The sequence below is a fragment of the Agelaius phoeniceus genome, chromosome 12, assembly GCF_051311805.1.
Source record: "Agelaius phoeniceus isolate bAgePho1 chromosome 12, bAgePho1.hap1, whole genome shotgun sequence".
Lineage (NCBI taxonomy): Eukaryota > Metazoa > Chordata > Aves > Passeriformes > Icteridae > Agelaius > Agelaius phoeniceus.
This window is the reverse complement of record NC_135276.1, coordinates 14,258,871-14,277,281: the sequence shown is the minus strand read 5'-3', so window position 1 is coordinate 14,277,281 and position 18,411 is coordinate 14,258,871. Positions and strand designations below refer to the sequence as shown.

Sequence of the window (18,411 nt, the reverse complement as noted above, 5' to 3'; positions counted from 1 at the left end):
CCTTCTCTGTGCCTGCCACGTGGGGATGGCCACAGTGGTGCTCAGCAGGTGCCAGAGAGCTCCCACCTGGCACCAGCAGCACTGCAGCTCAGGGGAAGTGGCTGAGGTGGGACCCTGAGGATGCCCTGCCCTGTGTGTGCTGTCTGGGACTGGGGCCTCCTGGGAAGGGGCTGGGTGTTCCTATCCATCTAAACAACTTTGCAGCACACAGACAGTGTGAGTCCAAAGGGTTTATTGGGGGTTTGAGGATCCCTGACCCCCAGAAGTGGGGATGGGGTGATTTGTAGGGACACATACAGTGGCACTGCAGGCAGCACGGCTACCCTGGCCTTGACTCCAGGGGCTGAGGCTCCCCAGTCCCAGCTCAGTGCTGGTGCTCCCCCTCAGAGCACCTTGCCGGGGTTCATGAGGTTGTGGGGGTCGAGTGCAGCCTTGATGGAGCGCAGGGTGTCCAGGCCCTCCGGGCCCAGCTCCTCCTGCAGCAGTGCCCGCTTGCCCAGCCCCACGCCGTGCTCCCCGGTGCAGGTGCCCCCTGCTGCCAGCGCCCGCCTGTGGGACAGGGAAGGACAGGGGATGGGGACGTCTGTCCGTCCAGCCTCGGCCCCCCAGAGCACCCTGGCCCCACCTTCCCAGGCGCTGGGTGAAGGCATGGATGCGCTGGGCCTCTTCCGGGTCCTGGGAGTTGAAGATGAGGATGCAGTGGAAGTTGCCATCGCCCACGTGTCCCACCATGGGTCCTGCAAGGCCACGGCTCAGATGGGGTGGGGCATGGAGGATGGTGACCCCCCACTCCCCTCTGTCCCAGGAGGCTGTGACCCTGCTGACCGGTGAGCTTGGAGGCCTGCAGGTCCTGCTTGGTCTCCACCACCACGTCAGGCAGGCGGGAGATGGGTACACAGACATCCGTGGAGTAGCCCTGGGCCAGGGAGGGCAGAGCTGTGGCACTCAGAGCACCATGGGCACCGCTGCCATCATCCCCACCCCTGTGCCTACCTGGCAGCCGGGCCGCAGGGCCAGGGCAGCGTACCAGGCGTTGTGGCGCATGGACCAGAGCCGCTCCCGCTCCTCCTGCCCCTCCGCCCAGGCCAGGCCGGAGCCACCGTTCTGTCGCACAATCTCCTCTGAAGGTGACCAGGAGCTCTGGGACAGGACCCACGGCACCCCCAGGCACCCAGCCCTTACCCAGGACCTCCAGTGCTCATCCTGGGCACCCATCCACATCCTGGGATACTCCTGGTCCCACTGTCCCATGCCCTGGACATCCATCACTCACCCCAGTGCTACATCATGGCCCCCCAGCACCATGCTTCACTTCAGAAAACCCTGATCCCCCTGTCCCTGGGCACCCATCCCTCATCCCTGGGTGTCCATCATGGCTCCCAGCCCCAGACACCCCCTCCTCCTCCCTATTCAAGCCATACCCGTCTGCTGCTGCTGCTCAGCCAGGCTACGCCGGGAGCCGTGCAGCTCCAGGAGGAGCGTGGCAGCCACTGGCAGCCCCATCCCACTGAAGCGGCCGCAGGCATCAGCCATCACCTCATCCAGGAACTCTGGGTGGGAGGAGGCAGTGTTGGGCTCCAGCACTGGCACCCGGACCCCCATCTCTGGCTGCGGGCACTCACCAATGCGGGCCACGGGCACGGCGGCCTGCAGCACTTGGACAGTGCAGGCCACAGCTGCCCCCACGCTGGGGAAGGAGGCGATGGTGACAGTGGTGGCCTCAGGCAGCGGGTGCAGGCGCAGCGTGGCCTGGGTCAGGAAGCCCAGGGTCCCCTCAGAGCCCACGAAGAGCGAGGTCAGGTCATAGCCGGCCGCCCGCTTCCTGCACAGAGCTGGTGAGCGGGCACTCACCTGGCACAGGGCCGGCCCAGCACGGCCCCCCAGCCCCCAGCGCCCACCTGGGCTGGCGGCCGGGGCCAGCGGTGTGGAGCAGGCGCCCGTCCGGCAGCACCACGCGCAGGTTGAGCACGTTGGGGCGCATGGTGCCATAGCGCACGGCATTGGTGCCCGAGGCACCCGTGGCTGCCATGCCACACAGCGAGGCATCAGCCCCAGGGTCTGCAAGCAGGGGATGGGCAGGGGAGGCAGGTGAGGATGGTGTCCACTCACACATCAACACTGCTGAGACTTCAACCGCAGCAAAACTATGGGCACTCCCAAAAGCAATGGGGCCATGGCATTCCCATTCACATGGGCACCCCTGGGAGCACAGCATAACTGTGGACACCACAACACCCCCAACACTCCCATAATGCCCAGGCCTAAAGGAATCCCCACTACCTCCAGAGTCGTCACCCCCAGCCCCATGATCGCCCTCATGCCCACGGTACCGACAGGGAACCAGAGCCCGGTGCCACGCAGGTGCTTATTGAGGGCCTTGCGGGTGACACCGGGCTCCACCGTCACCGAGAAGTCCTCGAGGCTCAGCTCTGCAATGGCGTCCATGCGGCTCAGGTCAAAGCAGACGCCGCCCTGGCACAGGGGCACCCGGGGCTGTGGGCATGGCCGGGCACCCAGAGGCCCTGGGGGTCAGAGGTGCCGGGGCAGCCCATACCTGCACGGCATTGACGCCTCCTTCCAGGCCGGTCCCCGTGCCGAAGGGCACCATGGGCACACGGCAGCGGTGACAGAGGGCTGCCAGCTCCTGCACCTGCCCCACCGCCTGGGGCCACACCACCACGTCCGGGGGGGCACAGCTGGGGCACAGGCAGCACCATTGACCAACTGACTTGACCCTCCCCATGGCCCTTGCCCAGCCTGGCGCTTGTCACATGCCCCTTCCCTTCCCCACGGCCCCTTGTCTACCCAAACATTTCCCATTCCCAGACCCAGCCCTTCCCGCATGACCCTTCCCCTTCCAAAGGCTCTTGCCTTCCCCACCTCTTCCCTTCCCTATGACCCTTCCCTATGACCCTTCCCCTGGTCCTTCCCCTGCCCAGGGCTCCCAGTCCCAGGGGCACTCACGGGTGCATGGACTCATCGTGGCCGTGCTGCTCCCGCACCGCTGTGGCCGTGGAGACATTGGGGGCCCCGACCACGGCCCTCAGGGCCTCCACGAAGTCGGGGGGCAGCGAGGGCTGGGGGGGAAAAACGAGCACCCGTCAGGGATGCCCTGGGGAGGGTCTGACCGCGGGCACGAGGCCGAGTGGCCACGTCAGGACCTGAGTGGCCTTTGGAGCCCCGGCCCCACCTTGGAGCAGCAGCTGCGGCGCCCCAGGGCTGCCGCCAGCGCCAGCACCCTCCGCAGGGCCATGTTGCAACGGGACAAGGAGGACGGGAACATGGGAACTGCACAGGACCGGGACATTGCCCTCCCCCGCAGCCTGTCTGGCCCTCCCCCACGCTGACACCTTAAGGTGGCTCCAGCCACACGCCCGTGTGTCCCTGCCAGAGGGACCTGGGTCCCACCAGTGCCTGTGCTCGTGTTCCTGTGCTGTCCCCTGCCTGGGCCGAGTCACTGCGTTCACCATGGTCCCACCATCACAGGTGTCCCCATGCCTGCTCAAGTGTCCCTGCAGCAGGACAGGGGTCCATGACCCCATAGGAGACCACATGGCTCCACACACCTCCCTTCCCAGAGAGGAGTCACCATGTCCCATTGCCCATCTGTCCCCATTCCCAGTCAGGGGTCCCCATGCCCCCTGTCCCTCTGTTCCCGTGCGCAGCCAGGTTTCTCCATTTGGGCACAGGAGTCACCATGTGCCCCTGTCCATCTGTCCCCATTCCCAAGCAGGTGTGCCCAAGTCCCCCTGTCCATCTGTCCTCATTTCCAGACAGGTGTCCCCATGCCCCCTGTCCATCTGTCCCCGTTCCCAGCCAGGTGTCCCCATGCCGCTCAGCACTCCTGCACAGGCGTCCTCCTGCCCAGAGAATTGACCCCAGCCCACCGCATGCCCCCACCCTCAGCCGGGGGTCTCCCGGCCACCCGCCTGCCCCGTGCCCCGCTCCCGGGCGTCCCGGCGTGGTGACAAGGACACAGTGTGCTCAGGGGGTGGCAGCGTTTATTGCAGGCCTCAGTTGGCCTCCAGGATGGAGTCGATCCAGTCGCGGAGCTTGGTGACGCGGGCGTACACGCCGGGAGTCTTGGTGTCGCAGGTGCTGCTGCCCCAGGAGACGATGCCCACCAGGTTCCAGGCGCCGTCCTTCTGGCACACCAGCGGGCCCCCGGAGTCGCCCTGCGCGGGGCAGCGGGTGAGCGCCGGCCCGGGGCCCGGGGCCAGCGGGGCCAGCGGGGGCCGGGGGCACCTACCATGCAGGAAGAGGCTCCGTCGGCACCGGCGCAGACCATCACGTCGCGGATGCGGAAGCCCCAGAACTCCTTGCACTGGGCGTTGGTCAGCAAGGGCAGAGCCACCTGCTGCAGCACCGCCGGAGTGTGCGCGGCTGCGGGGACAGGGCAGCGTCAGCGCCGGCACCGGCACCGGGAGCGCAGCGGGAATGGGGAAGGGGCTGGGACGGGGAGGGCGGCACCGTGAGAATGGTGGAGATGGGGACAGGATTGGGTCAGGCTTGGGGAATGGTGATGGGATGAGGAATGGGACTGGGACAAAAATGGGCATATGGGGATATGGGAATGGCACGGGGATTCGGATTCAGATTTGCATGGGGATCTGGATGGGAGATTGCCATGAGCATTAGGATTCCGATGAGGACAGGGACTGACCATATGGATGAGGAAGGGGACAGGCAAGACAGCAGACAAGGACGGGGATTTGGATGAGGCAGGGGACAGGAATGGGGATGGGGACAAGAAAGTGCGGTCACCGTTGGAGTCAGTGAGCCCCCAGCCGGTGGTGACGCAGGTCATTCCCCCCGGGAATTCGTCAGTGGCCTTGGGCAGGCAGACGGGGGACACGCGATCCGACAGCTGCGCCGGAGTGGCCAGTTTGATCAGGGTGATGTCGTCGTGGATGGTCAGCATGTTGAACTTGGGGTTCTTGAAGACCTGAAGCACGCAGCACTGTTCTCAGCACCTGCACCCCCTGCCAGGGTGCCGGGCACTGGGCACTCCACAGGGATCAGTAGGGACCTTGGGGACCAATGGGGGCTCCGGGGCTGCTCCTGTGGGTCCCGTGATGGCAGGGTGTCTGAGCTGCCAGGCCCAGTCCCTGGGACACTGGGGAGCAGGGACACCCCAGGTCACGTCCCCTGCCCGGATGAAATGGACCCTGAGGCCTGAGCCCCTCTCCCTTGGGAGTTCCTGGGAACACGGGGACATCCAGGGCACCGGACCTGAAGGATGAGTGGGAGCAGGGACACCCCAGGGGACTGCAGTGCAGGGATGTGGGACACCATGGACACCCCGGGGAACCCTGACCCTCCGGAGAAGAGGACCCGGGGACTCCTCAGGAGCACAAAGCCCAGGACAAGGGGGACCCGGACATAAGCCCCCAGGCCGCCTGTGGTGGCCGTGGGATCCCGCAGGCACACGGACCCCGCCCCGCAGGTACCTTCTCGATTTTCAGTTCCTGCTGATCAGGGCCGGGGGCGTCCTGGTCGTAGGCGCCCACCACCACGGTGTCGGTTTTCCTGGGCACAGGCAGGCACTGAGCACGGCACACCGGCACAGCAGGTTCCCAGGGCACCCTGTGCCCGTGCCCAGCCCCGGCCCGGCCGGCAGCACAAACGGTGCCTACCTGATGCCGCAGTGGGCAGCGGTGACCACCCAGTTCTCGCTGATCAGGGACCCGCCGCAGAAGTGGAAGCCGTTGTTGCGCTGCCGGGGAGAGCTGCCCTCAGCACCCGGCACCAGCGCCGCCACCAACGCCGGCGTGCTCCGTGCCCGGCCCGCACACGGCACCCACCCCTGCCCCCGGCCCGCCCCGGCCTCTCACCTGCAGGGACACCTGCCATGGCCAGGACCCTGCCACCGCCGCCTCTCCGTTGACGATGCGGTTGTAGCCACGGATGACGGGTGTGATGGCGGGCACGCCGCAGTCTGCGGGGCACAGGCGGCCGTGGGACGGCGGCTCCGGCCACCCCGACCCCGTGTCCCCTCCCCACCGCTCCCGCCCGCCCCAGCCCCGAGCCCACCCCGCCAAGCCCCACGACCCCACGCACTCTCAGGGAGGGCGGCACGGGCAAAGCCCGCCAGGGCCAGGCAGCTCAACACCCACAGCAGAGCCATTGCCACTTGTGAGGACTGACCTGCCCGGCACCCGCTGGCTCTTATATGCACCCCTGGGCACCTCCCCGCTGCCGCTGGCCTTGCCACTGTGGCCTTGGGAGATGGCGTGGCAGCTGGAATTTCTCTCAGGAAATGGCCTGGGAACATGGCACCTGGAGCCAAGATCCTTGGCTATGGCTGTGGGACAGCGCTGTCCTGGACTAAATGCTGGCTCCTAAATATCCTTGGAATCATTCCAGCTCGCCCATGTCCTTCATAATTGGGGTCCCAGAGCTGGGCACAGCACTGCATGCATGGTCTCAGCATAGTGGAGTAGAGGAGCAGAATCCCCTCCCTTGATGTGCTGCTCAGGATGCTGCAGTTGTAGCCAAAGATACAGTGGGGTTTTCTGGGCTGCCCGCACAATTTGTCATGGAGTTGTGGAGTTCAGAAGGACCACAGAGTTCACCAAGGGCTGGGTCTGTAGAGCCCTTCCAGCCTGCCACCCAGACAGGGGTTCATCCAGACCTCCAGGTGCCTGGGACACCAAAGAGTTTGGTGAGAAGGTTCCAGTACTGGCAATATGCCGGTGGCACCATACCACTGCCACCCAGACAGGGGTTCATCCAGAGGTCCAGGTGCCTGGGATGTGAAAGAGTTGTGTGAGAAGTTTCCAGTACTGGCAATATGCCAGTAGCACCACACCAGCTGCCACGCCATCTCCCAAGGCCACAGTGGCAAGGCCAGCGGCAGCAGGGAGGTGCCCAGGGGTGCATATAAGAGCCAGCGGGTGCCGGGCAGGTCAGTCCTCACAAGTGGCAATGGCTCTGCTGTGGGTGTTGAGCTGCCTGGCCCTGGCGGGCTTTGCCCGTGCCGCCCTCCCTGAGAGTGCGTGGGGTCGTGGGGCTTGGCGGGGTGGGCTCGGGGCTGGGGCGGGCGGGAGCGGTGGGGAGGGGACACGGGGCCGGGGTGGCCGGAGCCGCCGTCCCACGGCCGCCTGTGCCCCGCAGACTGCGGCGTGCCCGCCATCACACCCGTCATCCGTGGCTACAACCGCATCGTCAACGGAGAGGCGGCGGTGGCAGGGTCCTGGCCATGGCAGGTGTCCCTGCAGGTGAGAGGCCGGGGCGGGCCGGGGACAGGGGTGGGTGCCGTGTGCGGGCCGGGCACGGAGCACGCCGGCGTTGGTGGCGGCGCTGGTGCCGGGTGCTGAGGGCAGCTCTCCCCGGCAGCGCAACAACGGCTTCCACTTCTGCGGCGGGTCCCTGATCAGCGAGAACTGGGTGGTCACCGCTGCCCACTGCGGCATCAGGTAGGCACCGTTTGTGCTGCCGGCCGGGCCGGGGCTGGGCACGGGCACAGGGTGCCCTGGGAACCCGCTGTGCCGGTGTGCCGTGCTCAGTGCCTGCCTGTGCCCAGGAAAACCGACACCGTGGTGGTGGGCGCCTACGACCAGGACGCCCCCGGCCCTGATCAGCAGGAACTGAAAATCGAGAAGGTACCTGCGGGGCGGGGTCCGTGTGCCTGCGGGATCCCACGGCCACCACAGGCGGCCTGGGGGCTTATGTCCGGGTCCCCCTTGTCCTGGGCTTTGTGCTCCTGAGGAGTCCCCGGGTCCTCTTCTCCGGAGGGTCAGGGTTCCCCGGGGTGTCCATGGTGTCCCACATCCCTGCACTGCAGTCCCCTGGGGTGTCCCTGCTCCCACTCATCCTTCAGGTCCGGTGCCCTGGATGTCCCCGTGTTCCCAGGAACTCCCAAGGGAGAGGGGCTCAGGCCTCAGGGTCCATTTCATCCGGGCAGGGGACGTGACCTGGGGTGTCCCTGCTCCCCAGTGTCCCAGGGACTGGGCCTGGCAGCTCAGACACCCTGCCATCACGGGACCCACAGGAGCAGCCCCGGAGCCCCCATTGGTCCCCAAGGTCCCTACTGATCCCTGTGGAGTGCCCAGTGCCCGGCACCCTGGCAGGGGGTGCAGGTGCTGAGAACAGTGCTGCGTGCTTCAGGTCTTCAAGAACCCCAAGTTCAACATGCTGACCATCCACGACGACATCACCCTGATCAAACTGGCCACTCCGGCGCAGCTGTCGGATCGCGTGTCCCCCGTCTGCCTGCCCAAGGCCACTGACGAATTCCCGGGGGGAATGACCTGCGTCACCACCGGCTGGGGGCTCACTGACTCCAACGGTGACCGCACTTTCTTGTCCCCATCCCCATTCCTGTCCCCTGCCTCATCCAAATCCCCGTCCTTGTCTGCTGTCTTGCCTGTCCCCTTCCTCATCCATATGGTCAGTCCCTGTCCTCATCGGAATCCTAATGCTCATGGCAATCTCCCATCCAGATCCCCATGCAAATCTGAATCCGAATCCCCGTGCCATTCCCATATCCCCATATGCCCATTTTTGTCCCAGTCCCATTCCTCATCCCATCACCATTCCCCAAGCCTGACCCAATCCTGTCCCCATCTCCACCATTCTCACGGTGCCGCCCTCCCCGTCCCAGCCCCTTCCCCATTCCCGCTGCGCTCCCGGTGCCGGTGCCGGCGCTGACGCTGCCCTGTCCCCGCAGCCGCGCACACTCCGGCGGTGCTGCAGCAGGTGGCTCTGCCCTTGCTGACCAACGCCCAGTGCAAGGAGTTCTGGGGCTTCCGCATCCGCGACGTGATGGTCTGCGCCGGTGCCGACGGAGCCTCTTCCTGCATGGTAGGTGCCCCCGGCCCCCGCTGGCCCCGCTGGCCCCGGGCCCCGGGCCGGCGCTCACCCGCTGCCCCGCGCAGGGCGACTCCGGGGGCCCGCTGGTGTGCCAGAAGGACGGCGCCTGGAACCTGGTGGGCATCGTCTCCTGGGGCAGCAGCACCTGCGACACCAAGACTCCCGGCGTGTACGCCCGCGTCACCAAGCTCCGCGACTGGATCGACTCCATCCTGGAGGCCAACTGAGGCCTGCAATAAACGCTGCCACCCCCTGAGCACACTGTGTCCTTGTCACCACGCCGGGACGCCCGGGAGCGGGGCACGGGGCAGGCGGGTGGCCGGGAGACCCCCGGCTGAGGGTGGGGGCATGCGGTGGGCTGGGGTCAATTCTCTGGGCAGGAGGACGCCTGTGCAGGAGTGCTGAGCGGCATGGGGACACCTGGCTGGGAACGGGGACAGATGGACAGGGGGCATGGGGACACCTGTCTGGAAATGAGGACAGATGGACAGGGGGACTTGGGCACACCTGCTTGGGAATGGGGACAGATGGACAGGGGCACATGGTGACTCCTGTGCCCAAATGGAGAAACCTGGCTGCGCACGGGAACAGAGGGACAGGGGGCATGGGGACCCCTGACTGGGAATGGGGACAGATGGGCAATGGGACATGGTGACTCCTCTCTGGGAAGGGAGGTGTGTGGAGCCATGTGGTCTCCTATGGGGTCATGGACCCCTGTCCTGCTGCAGGGACACTTGAGCAGGCATGGGGACACCTGTGATGGTGGGACCATGGTGAACGCAGTGACTCGGCCCAGGCAGGGGACAGCACAGGAACACGAGCACAGGCACTGGTGGGACCCAGGTCCCTCTGGCAGGGACACACGGGCGTGTGGCTGGAGCCACCTTAAGGTGTCAGCGTGGGGGAGGGCCAGACAGGCTGCGGGGGAGGGCAATGTCCCGGTCCTGTGCAGTTCCCATGTTCCCGTCCTCCTTGTCCCGTTGCAACATGGCCCTGCGGAGGGTGCTGGCGCTGGCGGCAGCCCTGGGGCGCCGCAGCTGCTGCTCCAAGGTGGGGCCGGGGCTCCAAAGGCCACTCAGGTCCTGACGTGGCCACTCGGCCTCGTGCCCGCGGTCAGACCCTCCCCAGGGCATCCCTGACGGGTGCTCGTTTTTCCCCCCCAGCCCTCGCTGCCCCCCGACTTCGTGGAGGCCCTGAGGGCCGTGGTCGGGGCCCCCAATGTCTCCACGGCCACAGCGGTGCGGGAGCAGCACGGCCACGATGAGTCCATGCACCCGTGAGTGCCCCTGGGACTGGGAGCCCTGGGCAGGGGAAGGACCAGGGGAAGGGTCATAGGGAAGGGTCATAGGGAAGGGAAGAGGTGGGGAAGGCAAGAGCCTTTGGAAGGGGAAGGGTCATGCGGGAAGGGCTGGGTCTGGGAATGGGAAATGTTTGGGTAGACAAGGGGCCGTGGGGAAGGGAAGGGGCATGTGACAAGCGCCAGGCTGGGCAAGGGCCATGGGGAGGGTCAAGTCAGTTGGTCAATGGTGCTGCCTGTGCCCCAGCTGTGCCCCCCCGGACGTGGTGGTGTGGCCCCAGGCGGTGGGGCAGGTGCAGGAGCTGGCAGCCCTCTGTCACCGCTGCCGTGTGCCCATGGTGCCCTTCGGCACGGGGACCGGCCTGGAAGGAGGCGTCAATGCCGTGCAGGTATGGGCTGCCCCGGCACCTCTGACCCCCAGGGCCTCTGGGTGCCCGGCCATGCCCACAGCCCCGGGTGCCCCTGTGCCAGGGCGGCGTCTGCTTTGACCTGAGCCGCATGGACGCCATTGCAGAGCTGAGCCTCGAGGACTTCTCGGTGACGGTGGAGCCCGGTGTCACCCGCAAGGCCCTCAATAAGCACCTGCGTGGCACCGGGCTCTGGTTCCCTGTCGGTACCGTGGGCATGAGGGCAATCATGGGGCTGGGGGTGACAGCAGTGTAGGGGCTGGTGATGAGGACATACGTGTGGAGCTGTCGATTGTGGCATGTCCATTGGTGTGCTGATTCCAGGGCAGTAGCAGAGAGGGTGCCATGGTTCCTGAGGTTCTGTAAGGGATGGATAGCCAGGACCAGGAATGCTTGCTTGGGGTCACGGGCTACCATCCTCTCTGCCACACCAAACCCATAGGGCCCATGGTGACCATGGCCTCTGGCAAGGTGCTGTGAGGGACACTCATCTGATACTGGTTCTAGGGCCATATGACCCCAATGCCCTGCAATACCACCCTTCATTTCCCCCCAACCCTCTTAGGCCCATCCCTTACATCCCAGTAACCCTCTGTGCACCAGCAGTCTCCAAAGGCTAGGAGTTTTTTTAGGAGGACAGGATCTCCCCAGTCCTGCCACAGGGCCTCTCCCTCACCCCAGCAGGCACATGCAGATACCCAGGAGATAAGGGGTGTTTCTAGGCAAATCTTTATACTGCTGAGGGACTTGGGGCCAAGTTTTGGAGGGGGCTGCCACGTGGTAGCTCCGGGAACCAGCGGAAGCTTCCCCTGTGTTCAAAAGGCACCAATTTCGGTTCGCGTTTCGGTTACAGCTGGTACTGTAGCACAACCCGAGACGTGAGAACGCACAAGTTAGCCCCTTCCTGCCCCAGCAGCTCTCCACCACCCCTAACCCCCCTGGGGACCCCTATCCCCAGCCTCCAGCACACAAGGGGACAGTACAACCCATCTCTGTCACACTGTCCCACCATCACAGGGGATGGCTTCCACACCATTAGAATCTCTTGGCCACCGTGGAGTTCTCCAGAGTCCACCGCAGAGTCCTCCCGAGAGCAGAGCAGCCACAGCATCACAAAGGGCATCTCAAATTGCCAGCCACATCCTTGGCTCACCAGGGACCTGGCCCCATGCCCTTCAGCCCAGAACTGGCTGCCGGGTTTGTATGGAGAGAGGACAGTGGGGAAGGAGTGGACACAGATCCATCTCCCAGCTTTGCTTCATTACAGGCCCAGCTCAAACCATTCCTGGCCCCTGGCCAGAGGGAGGAGGAAGGGGTATGATGGCTGCAGCCCCTCACCTCTATTCCCACAGAGCCCCAGCCCCCCGGTGTGCGTGGGAGTCTCTATGTACATGTCTGCTTACACCGGGTGGAGAGGACTTGCATGGAGGGGAATGCGTGTCTGGGGAAGGGTGGGGGCCAGACAGAGGGGACAGTGGCCCTCACATGGCTGCCAGCTGGCCCAGCACCATCCTGAACTGCTGCGTGCTGTTGGCGAGGTCCTTGACACGCTCCACCATGTCCTTGGAGGCGGAAGGAGACGGGTAGTGGAGGGCGGCTGCCTTGGTGGTCATCACGATCTCCTTGAGCATCTCACAGAGGAGGTTGCTGTAGTGCATCACCTTGTGCTGGACGTCCTGGGCCTTGGCCTGGCGGGACAGCGTGTCCCCAATAAAGACAAGCTTGTGGGCACTGAGGATGACAAACTTGCTGTGGGCCACAAAGATCTTGGGAGGTTGGTTGGTGCTGACAGCAGTGAAGAAGGCATCGACAGCATTGGTGAGCGTGGTGAGGTTGGCCTCGCACTGCTCCAGGTAGAAGAGGAGGAGCTGGCGGTCAGCAGGACACAGTGTCCCCCCGCCCCGCGCGGGGCTGTAGTGCTGGGGGGGGCTCCAGTTGGACAGGTCGTTGTCGATGGGGCGCGTCACCTCCTGCTCCAGCCGCTCAAACTGCTTCAGCTGTGGGAGAGACAGGCATGGGGCAGGGTGGCCACTGAGCCAGCACCTGCTCCCCTCCATGGAGCCACCAGCCCCAGGGAACACAGTGAGAGACAGCACCAGCCCCAGGGAACACAGTGAGAGACAGCACCAGCCCCAGGACAGCCATGCTAGGCTCCTCTCCAAGATCAAAGTGCCTACTCCCCTCTTTACTAGCACAGCACTGGTATGGAAGGCAAGGTAGAATGCACCATGAGAACATCCAGGGAAGAAGGCTGTGGTCAGACCAGCAGCAGAGATTACAACAGAAGCAAGACATGGGGCCCTGTGCATAGCAGCACCCACCTGCCTGTCCCAGTGCCCTTACCTGCTGGTGCTCCAGCTGGTCCTTGCTCTGCCGGATGATGTTGCCTTTCTCCAGCAGCTCCTTCTGGGTCTTCTCAAACTCCTCCTTGCCCTGCAGGGGCATGACATGGAAGGGGTCAGCGACATCAGCCTTGCCAGAGAGCCCCCCCTGCCCTGGGACATTCCTGGTCCACAAAGCCCTCAAGCTGGAGGGTAAGAGCAAAACATAGGTAGAAGCAGAGCTGCCTAATTCCCCCTGTGGCAGAGAGCTACCATCATAAACACTCCCTGTGGGAAGCAGCCCCCATACCCGTGCCCACCTGGAGATGGACATAGTCATAATCCTCCATCCAGCCGCTCTCGCTGTTCTCGTAGGGCCCGTCAGGTGACTCCTGGGCCAGCAACTTGGGAGGGGAGGGCAGGGGCCGTGACTGGATGCTGCTGGCCTTGTCGGAGGGGTGAGGGGGCCCATGGCCACCACTCTCCCCCGCCGGCTTTGTCCGTTTGAAGAGAAGGGAGGCATTGCCATGCAGGAAGGAAGCCAACTGCTTAGTGTCATCAGGAACACCACGTGAGTGCATGATGAAGTGCTCCAAGTCGTCTGTGCCCGGCTTGCTGCTGGCCAGAGCACTGGGGGCCCAGTGGCAAGCGTCCAGCGCTTGGCCGTGCCGTGCCAGGGCCTGGTAGACCTCCTCCATCTTCTGCAGCTGCTTGCTGAGCTTGGTGTAGAGAGAGCGGTCAGAGGCCTGGGCAGCATTGCCCACTGCCCCCCGGGCAAACTCCAGCAGGTCCCGGAGGGCCGTCCGGACGCCCTCGGCTGCCCCACGGATGTTGGCAGCATTGGCCTCCATGTACTCGGGGCTGCGCCAGTTGGTGCTGATAAAGGACATGAGGTAGGAGACAGCGCTGCTGACGCCACTCTGGAGCTTGGCCAGTGTCTCCATGGCGGCATCCAAGTCCAGGGAGAACTCCTTGCCGGCTCCCTTAGCCGGCTCCTTCACAGGCACCACATCCAGTGAGGATGTGGAGATGTTGCTGCGGGTGCTGCCTGTGCTGGAAGCCGAGAGGCGCTTGGCATCAGCACCCTTGGCCTCACGGTCTACTTGTGGTGGGACGTCGTAGATGTACTCGCCCTCCGTGTCCACTGAGCCCTTGCCCGGGGCGTGCAGGTCCCGGGGCACATCGTACACCTCCTGGGAGGGGAAGCTGGATCCCCCCAGCTTCTTGAGGCTGGGGGGCACATCGTAGATCTCATGGGAGAGTGGCAGCTCAGGAGCACCTTTCCCAGCTGCCGGGGGCACATCGTAGACATCCTCTGGCAAGTAGGGCTCCTGCTGGGCCAGGATCAGGGGGTGGCGGGAGGGGTCAAAGGCTTTCTGCTTGGCAAAGGCAGGTGGCACATCGTAGGTCTCCTCCCGCGCTGGGCCATCGGGCACGTCCTTGCTCACTGAGGGGGGGACATCGTACACCTGCAAGGGCAGAGCAGTGGCACTGTCAGCACTGCTGGGAGAGCTGGCCTGGGGCAGGTGTGGAGGCACGGGCTGGCTGCCCCAAGCTGCAGGGCATGCGAGGGCATCCACCTTTCCCTCCCAGGAGCATCCATCACTGGGTGGGCACTGGGATGAAGCCATGCACCTCAGGGATGCCCCTGCCCTTTGGCACAGGAATCAAAAAATCCTAGAGTAGCCCAGGTTGGCAGGGACTTTGACATCTGGTCCAACCTCATCCCCTGGATGTGAACATCCAGCAACCCATTCCTTGGCATTCTGAAAGCCTCCAGTGCCAGGGACATCATCACATCTCTGGGGAGACTGATTTAGTAAATTATTTTTCTCCCTGTAAAAATCTGTTTGTCATTCTTACACAAAGAAGCTGGGAGCTTCCCAGCAGCACTTACAGTTTGGTGCAAGTTCTTCTCTACACTGGGGGGCACGTCGTAGATCTCTTGCCCTGGGTCCTGCCCATTGGGACCCTTCACTGCCATGGGAGGAGTGTCATAGACCTGGAGAGAGGGAACACAGGAAGATGTGTCAGAGAGATGGTGTGGCCACCCACCTCCTCTCAGGGACCAGCTGAGAATGGTGGAGGTGCTCAGGAGTGGCACTGAGGTCCATAAAGCATAGTTTTGGGTGCAATTTAGCCTGGTATGGATCTCAGGCTGTGACCCGTTCTTAAGGGCAGATCCAGAGATTCCCGACACCCCAAGCAGCCTCACCTCCTGGCTGAACTGACTCGGGACCCCTCCTCGGACAGGTGGCACATCATAGATCTCCTGGGAGCCCGTGGAGATTAGGTGGCGAGGGAAATCGTACTCAACCTGCTCACTCTTGGGGGAGTCATAGACATACACCTGGCCCACACGGGTGGGCACCAGCACCTGGAAAGAGGGAAAAGACTTGATGTGGGCACTACTGAGCATTTCCCACCCTGCATCGTTCCCCCAAAACCCAGCAACGGGGCCAGAGAGAGGATAGTTTGGATTCCGTACTGGATTGCCTGGAATCAGGGCCTGCCCGGTGCCACGGGAGGGCGCTCCCCGGCCGGGTGTGCGGCGGTGCCGGGGACGGGATGATATCACCGGTTATTTATAGCGGCGATAGAGTCTCAGCGAGAGACAAAGCCCGGCCGGCACAGCCGTGGCATGCAGAAAGCAACGGCCGATCCAGGCATGGGCCGGGATCTGCCAACACCTGGAGACCCCTCCCTACCCACAGCTCCGCACGTGAATGGGTCATTTCATGGTGACACCAGAGCGGAAAATAACCAAACCCGGAGGGTAATGGCACCCTGCCCAACCAGTGCCAAGGAGGGCTGAGGTGTTGGGCTGGTTCTTCCTTTTCGGATGTTCCTTGTGCCCTGGCTGTGATTTGGCAGCTCCCTCCCCTCCCTGGCTGCTTCCCAGGGGTATGAGTTGGAGTAGCCTTCCTGGAAAACACGATACTGAAAGCACCTCACTCCTCTTCCCCGGGATGACGTTCCAGGGTAGGGGCAGAGCCAGAAGGAGGCTGGTGTCCAGGATGGAGCCGTTAGGCTCCATGCTGGGGACAGCCTGGTGCCTCACCCTTGCCTCACCAGTGTACCTACAAGTACTGGCAGGCTGCCTGGCACAGTCGGGAAACGCTGGCACTGCCTGTCTGTTCCTGTGCGCGCTCCCAGGAGGAACAAAACCTCACAGCATTGTGCTGGGTACCACAGCTACTTCCACAGCTCCAGAACCCAGCATCCCAAAATAGCTCTTGGGATACCAACACTCTGTGCCCATACCAAACACACTGCCATGCCCTGGGTGATGCGAGCAGAGCCCACATAAGATGCCATAAGGACCAGAGTGCTGAATGCTGTGCCAGCCCCAAGAGGGGCAGCTCACACCACCCAGGGCACCCTCAGCCACTGCAGGGACTCTCCCAGTGCACCCACTCCTGCCAGCAGTGTGGGCAAGGATGCCCACACAACCCCAGCAATGGGCACATGGGCTCCAAGTGTACCAAGGTGAGAAGCCCAAGCTGTGCCACCCACTTGAACCCATGGACCACAGAGCACCCCACAAACACAACACACTCCCAAGTCCAGTTTCCCCATCCTACCTTTCCTTGGGGCTTGTGCCCTTCCCAGCTCCTCATGTCCAATGACGGTGGCACCTGGTAGATTTCTTGAGCCTGACCAGCTGAAGGAGGAACCTGGTAGACATCCTGGGGGGGACTAGCAGAGCCCCCTGGGTATGCCTCTGCTGCTTGGCCCAGGGAGGGGGGAACCTGGTAGATTTCCTGGCCGGGGTTGGGGAAGGTGTGGGGAGGTGCCTGCTTCGGGTAGGTGGAAGGCTGCTTAGCTGGGGCAGGAGGAAACTGTCCAGTGGGTGCTGAGCCCGGGTACAGACCCTGCTGTCCCTTGTTGGGGACTGGCATCAGATAGACATTGTCCCCTTGGGGTGCATAAGCAGGGTGCATGGAGGTGTACTGCGAGGCGGGCGACAGTGGGGTGTAGCCCCCTTGGTGGTGGAAGGGCAGAGCCGGCTGGGGTACAGATGGCTGCGGCGGTGCCTGCCCCTGTGCCGGGGCAGGCGCTTGCTGCTGCGGCTGCTTCTTGTCGTACATCCCCACGAGAATCTTGAGGCGGTTCCCGGGAACGATGCCCTGCCGGCCATGGAGCGAACAGAGCCACCAGCCATCCAGCCCCTGCGTGTTGCGCTCCAGCACCGTCATGATGTCGCCCTTGCGGAAGGAGAGCTCGTCCGGGGACTCGGCCACGTTGTCGTACAGCGCCTTGGCCAGCACGTTCTGGAAGAGAGCCCCGCGCCGGGGCGGTGAGCCGGGCCCTGCCGGCCGGTGAGGCGTCATCCCGGCGGGCGGCAGCTCAGCACCGGGACGGAGCCCCGCGGGCCGGGGGCTTCTCCGCGCAGTTCCCGCCAGCTGGATCTCCCCGTTCCAGCCACCGCGGGATTCCTCGCTGGAGCAAAACCCACCCTTCCCAGAGGTGGTGCCGGGAAGGGGCCGGGCCCTTCCGCCTCCCCGGTTTCGGGGGGCCTCCTCTGCCTCTCCCGCCCCTTCCCTCCGCCGACTGGGAGGAAGTGCCGGGGCGGTGAGTCAGCCGTGGCCATCGCACAGCACCCGTCGTTGGGCCCGGGCCCCTTCCACCCCGCGGGGTCCCCCAGCCGGGCCCCGGCGGCACCTGCCAGCGCTGCTCGGGGCCGCGGCGGCGGGACGGGTCGCGGCCCGCCCGGGATGGCAGGGCCGGACTCCCGGCTGTCCCGCGGCCCTGCCCGCCGCCGGTGCCGCCCCGCCCGGTGGGGCGGAGGCCTGGGGAGGCCCCTGGCCCCGCTGGGCCCCCCGCGAGTCCCGCAGCTCCCTGCCCCGCCAGGAGGGAGGGGAGCAGGCAAAGGCCTGGCCGTCTCGGAGCGGGGGAGCTCGGCCAAGGTCACGCCAGTGGGATCGGCCGCACAGGAGAGGCCCTGCCCAGGCCGAGCGGTGAGAGAGCTGAGGCCTTCCTCCTCCTCCTCCTCCTCGTCCTTCTCCTCCAACAGGGCCCCCCAGCAGCCGTTCCCCCGCGCCCTACCTGTCCCCGCGCACGCCCCCGTGTCCTCCCCCCGTGTCCCCGCTCACCAGGTAGTTCATCTTCCCGCGGGGCCGCTCCGGCCGCAGCGGGCCGGGTGCGGGGCCGAGGGCCGGGCCGGGCCGGGGGCGGCGGGGCCGGGGCGCGCGGGCGGCGGCGGCGCCGTAGGGATCGTTATAGCGCCGCGCGCGCCCGGCCCGGCCGCTCTGCCCGCCCCCATTGGCTGCGCCCGCCCGGGGGGCGGGGCCCGGGGCGAGGGGCGGGGAAATAGGCGGGGTCTCAGGCGAGGGGCGGGGCGGGCACGGGGGCGCAGGGTGAGGTACGCGTGTGTAAAGGGAGCGGAACGGGTGTGATACCGGTCCAGGGGTGTGACACCGGCCAGAGGTGTGTGACACCGGCCAAGGGGTGTGATACCGGCCCAGGGGCTGTGACACCGGCCAAGGGGTGTGACACCGGCCCAGGGGCTGTGACACCGGCCAAGGGGTGTGACCAACTGCGACAAAGGGTAAGGGGAGTGGAACAGGCG

General features: G+C 65.0%; 4 protein-coding genes across 6 annotated transcripts; 1 reads left to right on the top strand and 3 right to left on the bottom strand.

Moving 5' to 3' along the window:
- Nucleotides 1–181: 181 nt before the first annotated feature.
- LDHD (lactate dehydrogenase D) lies at nucleotides 182–3,470 on the bottom strand. 2 transcript variants are annotated; one of them, XM_054640987.2, is made up of 11 exons: nucleotides 3,351–3,470; nucleotides 2,965–3,077; nucleotides 2,555–2,696; nucleotides 2,331–2,472; nucleotides 1,899–2,058; nucleotides 1,623–1,822; nucleotides 1,422–1,550; nucleotides 994–1,121; nucleotides 826–916; nucleotides 626–737; nucleotides 182–549 (listed from the first exon to the last, which is right to left on the bottom strand). In XM_054640987.2, exons 1-11 carry the CDS (start codon nucleotides 3,468–3,470, stop codon nucleotides 384–386), a joined length of 1,503 nt encoding a protein of 500 aa, XP_054496962.1. In that variant the 3' UTR covers nucleotides 182–383. The 2 variants fall into 2 exon arrangements, with proteins under 2 accessions (XP_054496962.1, XP_054496963.1); XM_054640988.2 differs by lacking the exon at nucleotides 3,351–3,470 and adding an exon at nucleotides 3,191–3,307.
- Nucleotides 3,471–4,005: 535 nt separating this feature from the next.
- Nucleotides 4,006–6,127, bottom strand: LOC129125494 (chymotrypsinogen 2-like). The gene is made up of 7 exons (XM_054640964.2): nucleotides 6,079–6,127; nucleotides 5,835–5,938; nucleotides 5,637–5,716; nucleotides 5,451–5,529; nucleotides 4,765–4,945; nucleotides 4,250–4,383; nucleotides 4,006–4,175 (listed from the first exon to the last, which is right to left on the bottom strand). The coding sequence occupies exons 1-7, from the start codon at nucleotides 6,125–6,127 to the stop codon at nucleotides 4,014–4,016; spliced, it is 789 nt and encodes a 262-aa protein (XP_054496939.1). The 3' UTR covers nucleotides 4,006–4,013.
- An 800-nt stretch (nucleotides 6,128–6,927) lies between these two features.
- LOC129125496 (chymotrypsinogen 2-like) lies at nucleotides 6,928–9,049 on the top strand. The gene is made up of 7 exons (XM_054640966.2): nucleotides 6,928–6,976; nucleotides 7,117–7,220; nucleotides 7,339–7,418; nucleotides 7,526–7,604; nucleotides 8,110–8,290; nucleotides 8,672–8,805; nucleotides 8,880–9,049. Exons 1-7 carry the CDS (start codon nucleotides 6,928–6,930, stop codon nucleotides 9,039–9,041), a joined length of 789 nt encoding a protein of 262 aa, XP_054496941.1. The 3' UTR covers nucleotides 9,042–9,049.
- A 2,182-nt stretch (nucleotides 9,050–11,231) lies between these two features.
- Nucleotides 11,232–18,117, bottom strand: BCAR1 (BCAR1 scaffold protein, Cas family member). 2 transcript variants are annotated; one of them, XM_077185031.1, is made up of 7 exons: nucleotides 17,936–18,117; nucleotides 16,424–17,113; nucleotides 15,055–15,216; nucleotides 14,737–14,841; nucleotides 13,160–14,308; nucleotides 12,862–12,951; nucleotides 11,232–12,515 (listed from the first exon to the last, which is right to left on the bottom strand). In XM_077185031.1, the coding sequence occupies exons 1-7, from the start codon at nucleotides 17,945–17,947 to the stop codon at nucleotides 12,000–12,002; spliced, it is 2,724 nt and encodes a 907-aa protein (XP_077041146.1). In that variant the 5' UTR covers nucleotides 17,948–18,117; the 3' UTR covers nucleotides 11,232–11,999. The 2 variants fall into 2 exon arrangements, with proteins under 2 accessions (XP_077041146.1, XP_054496667.1); XM_054640692.2 differs by lacking the exon at nucleotides 17,936–18,117 and having other exon boundaries at nucleotides 16,424–17,292.
- Nucleotides 18,118–18,411: the final 294 nt, after the last annotated feature.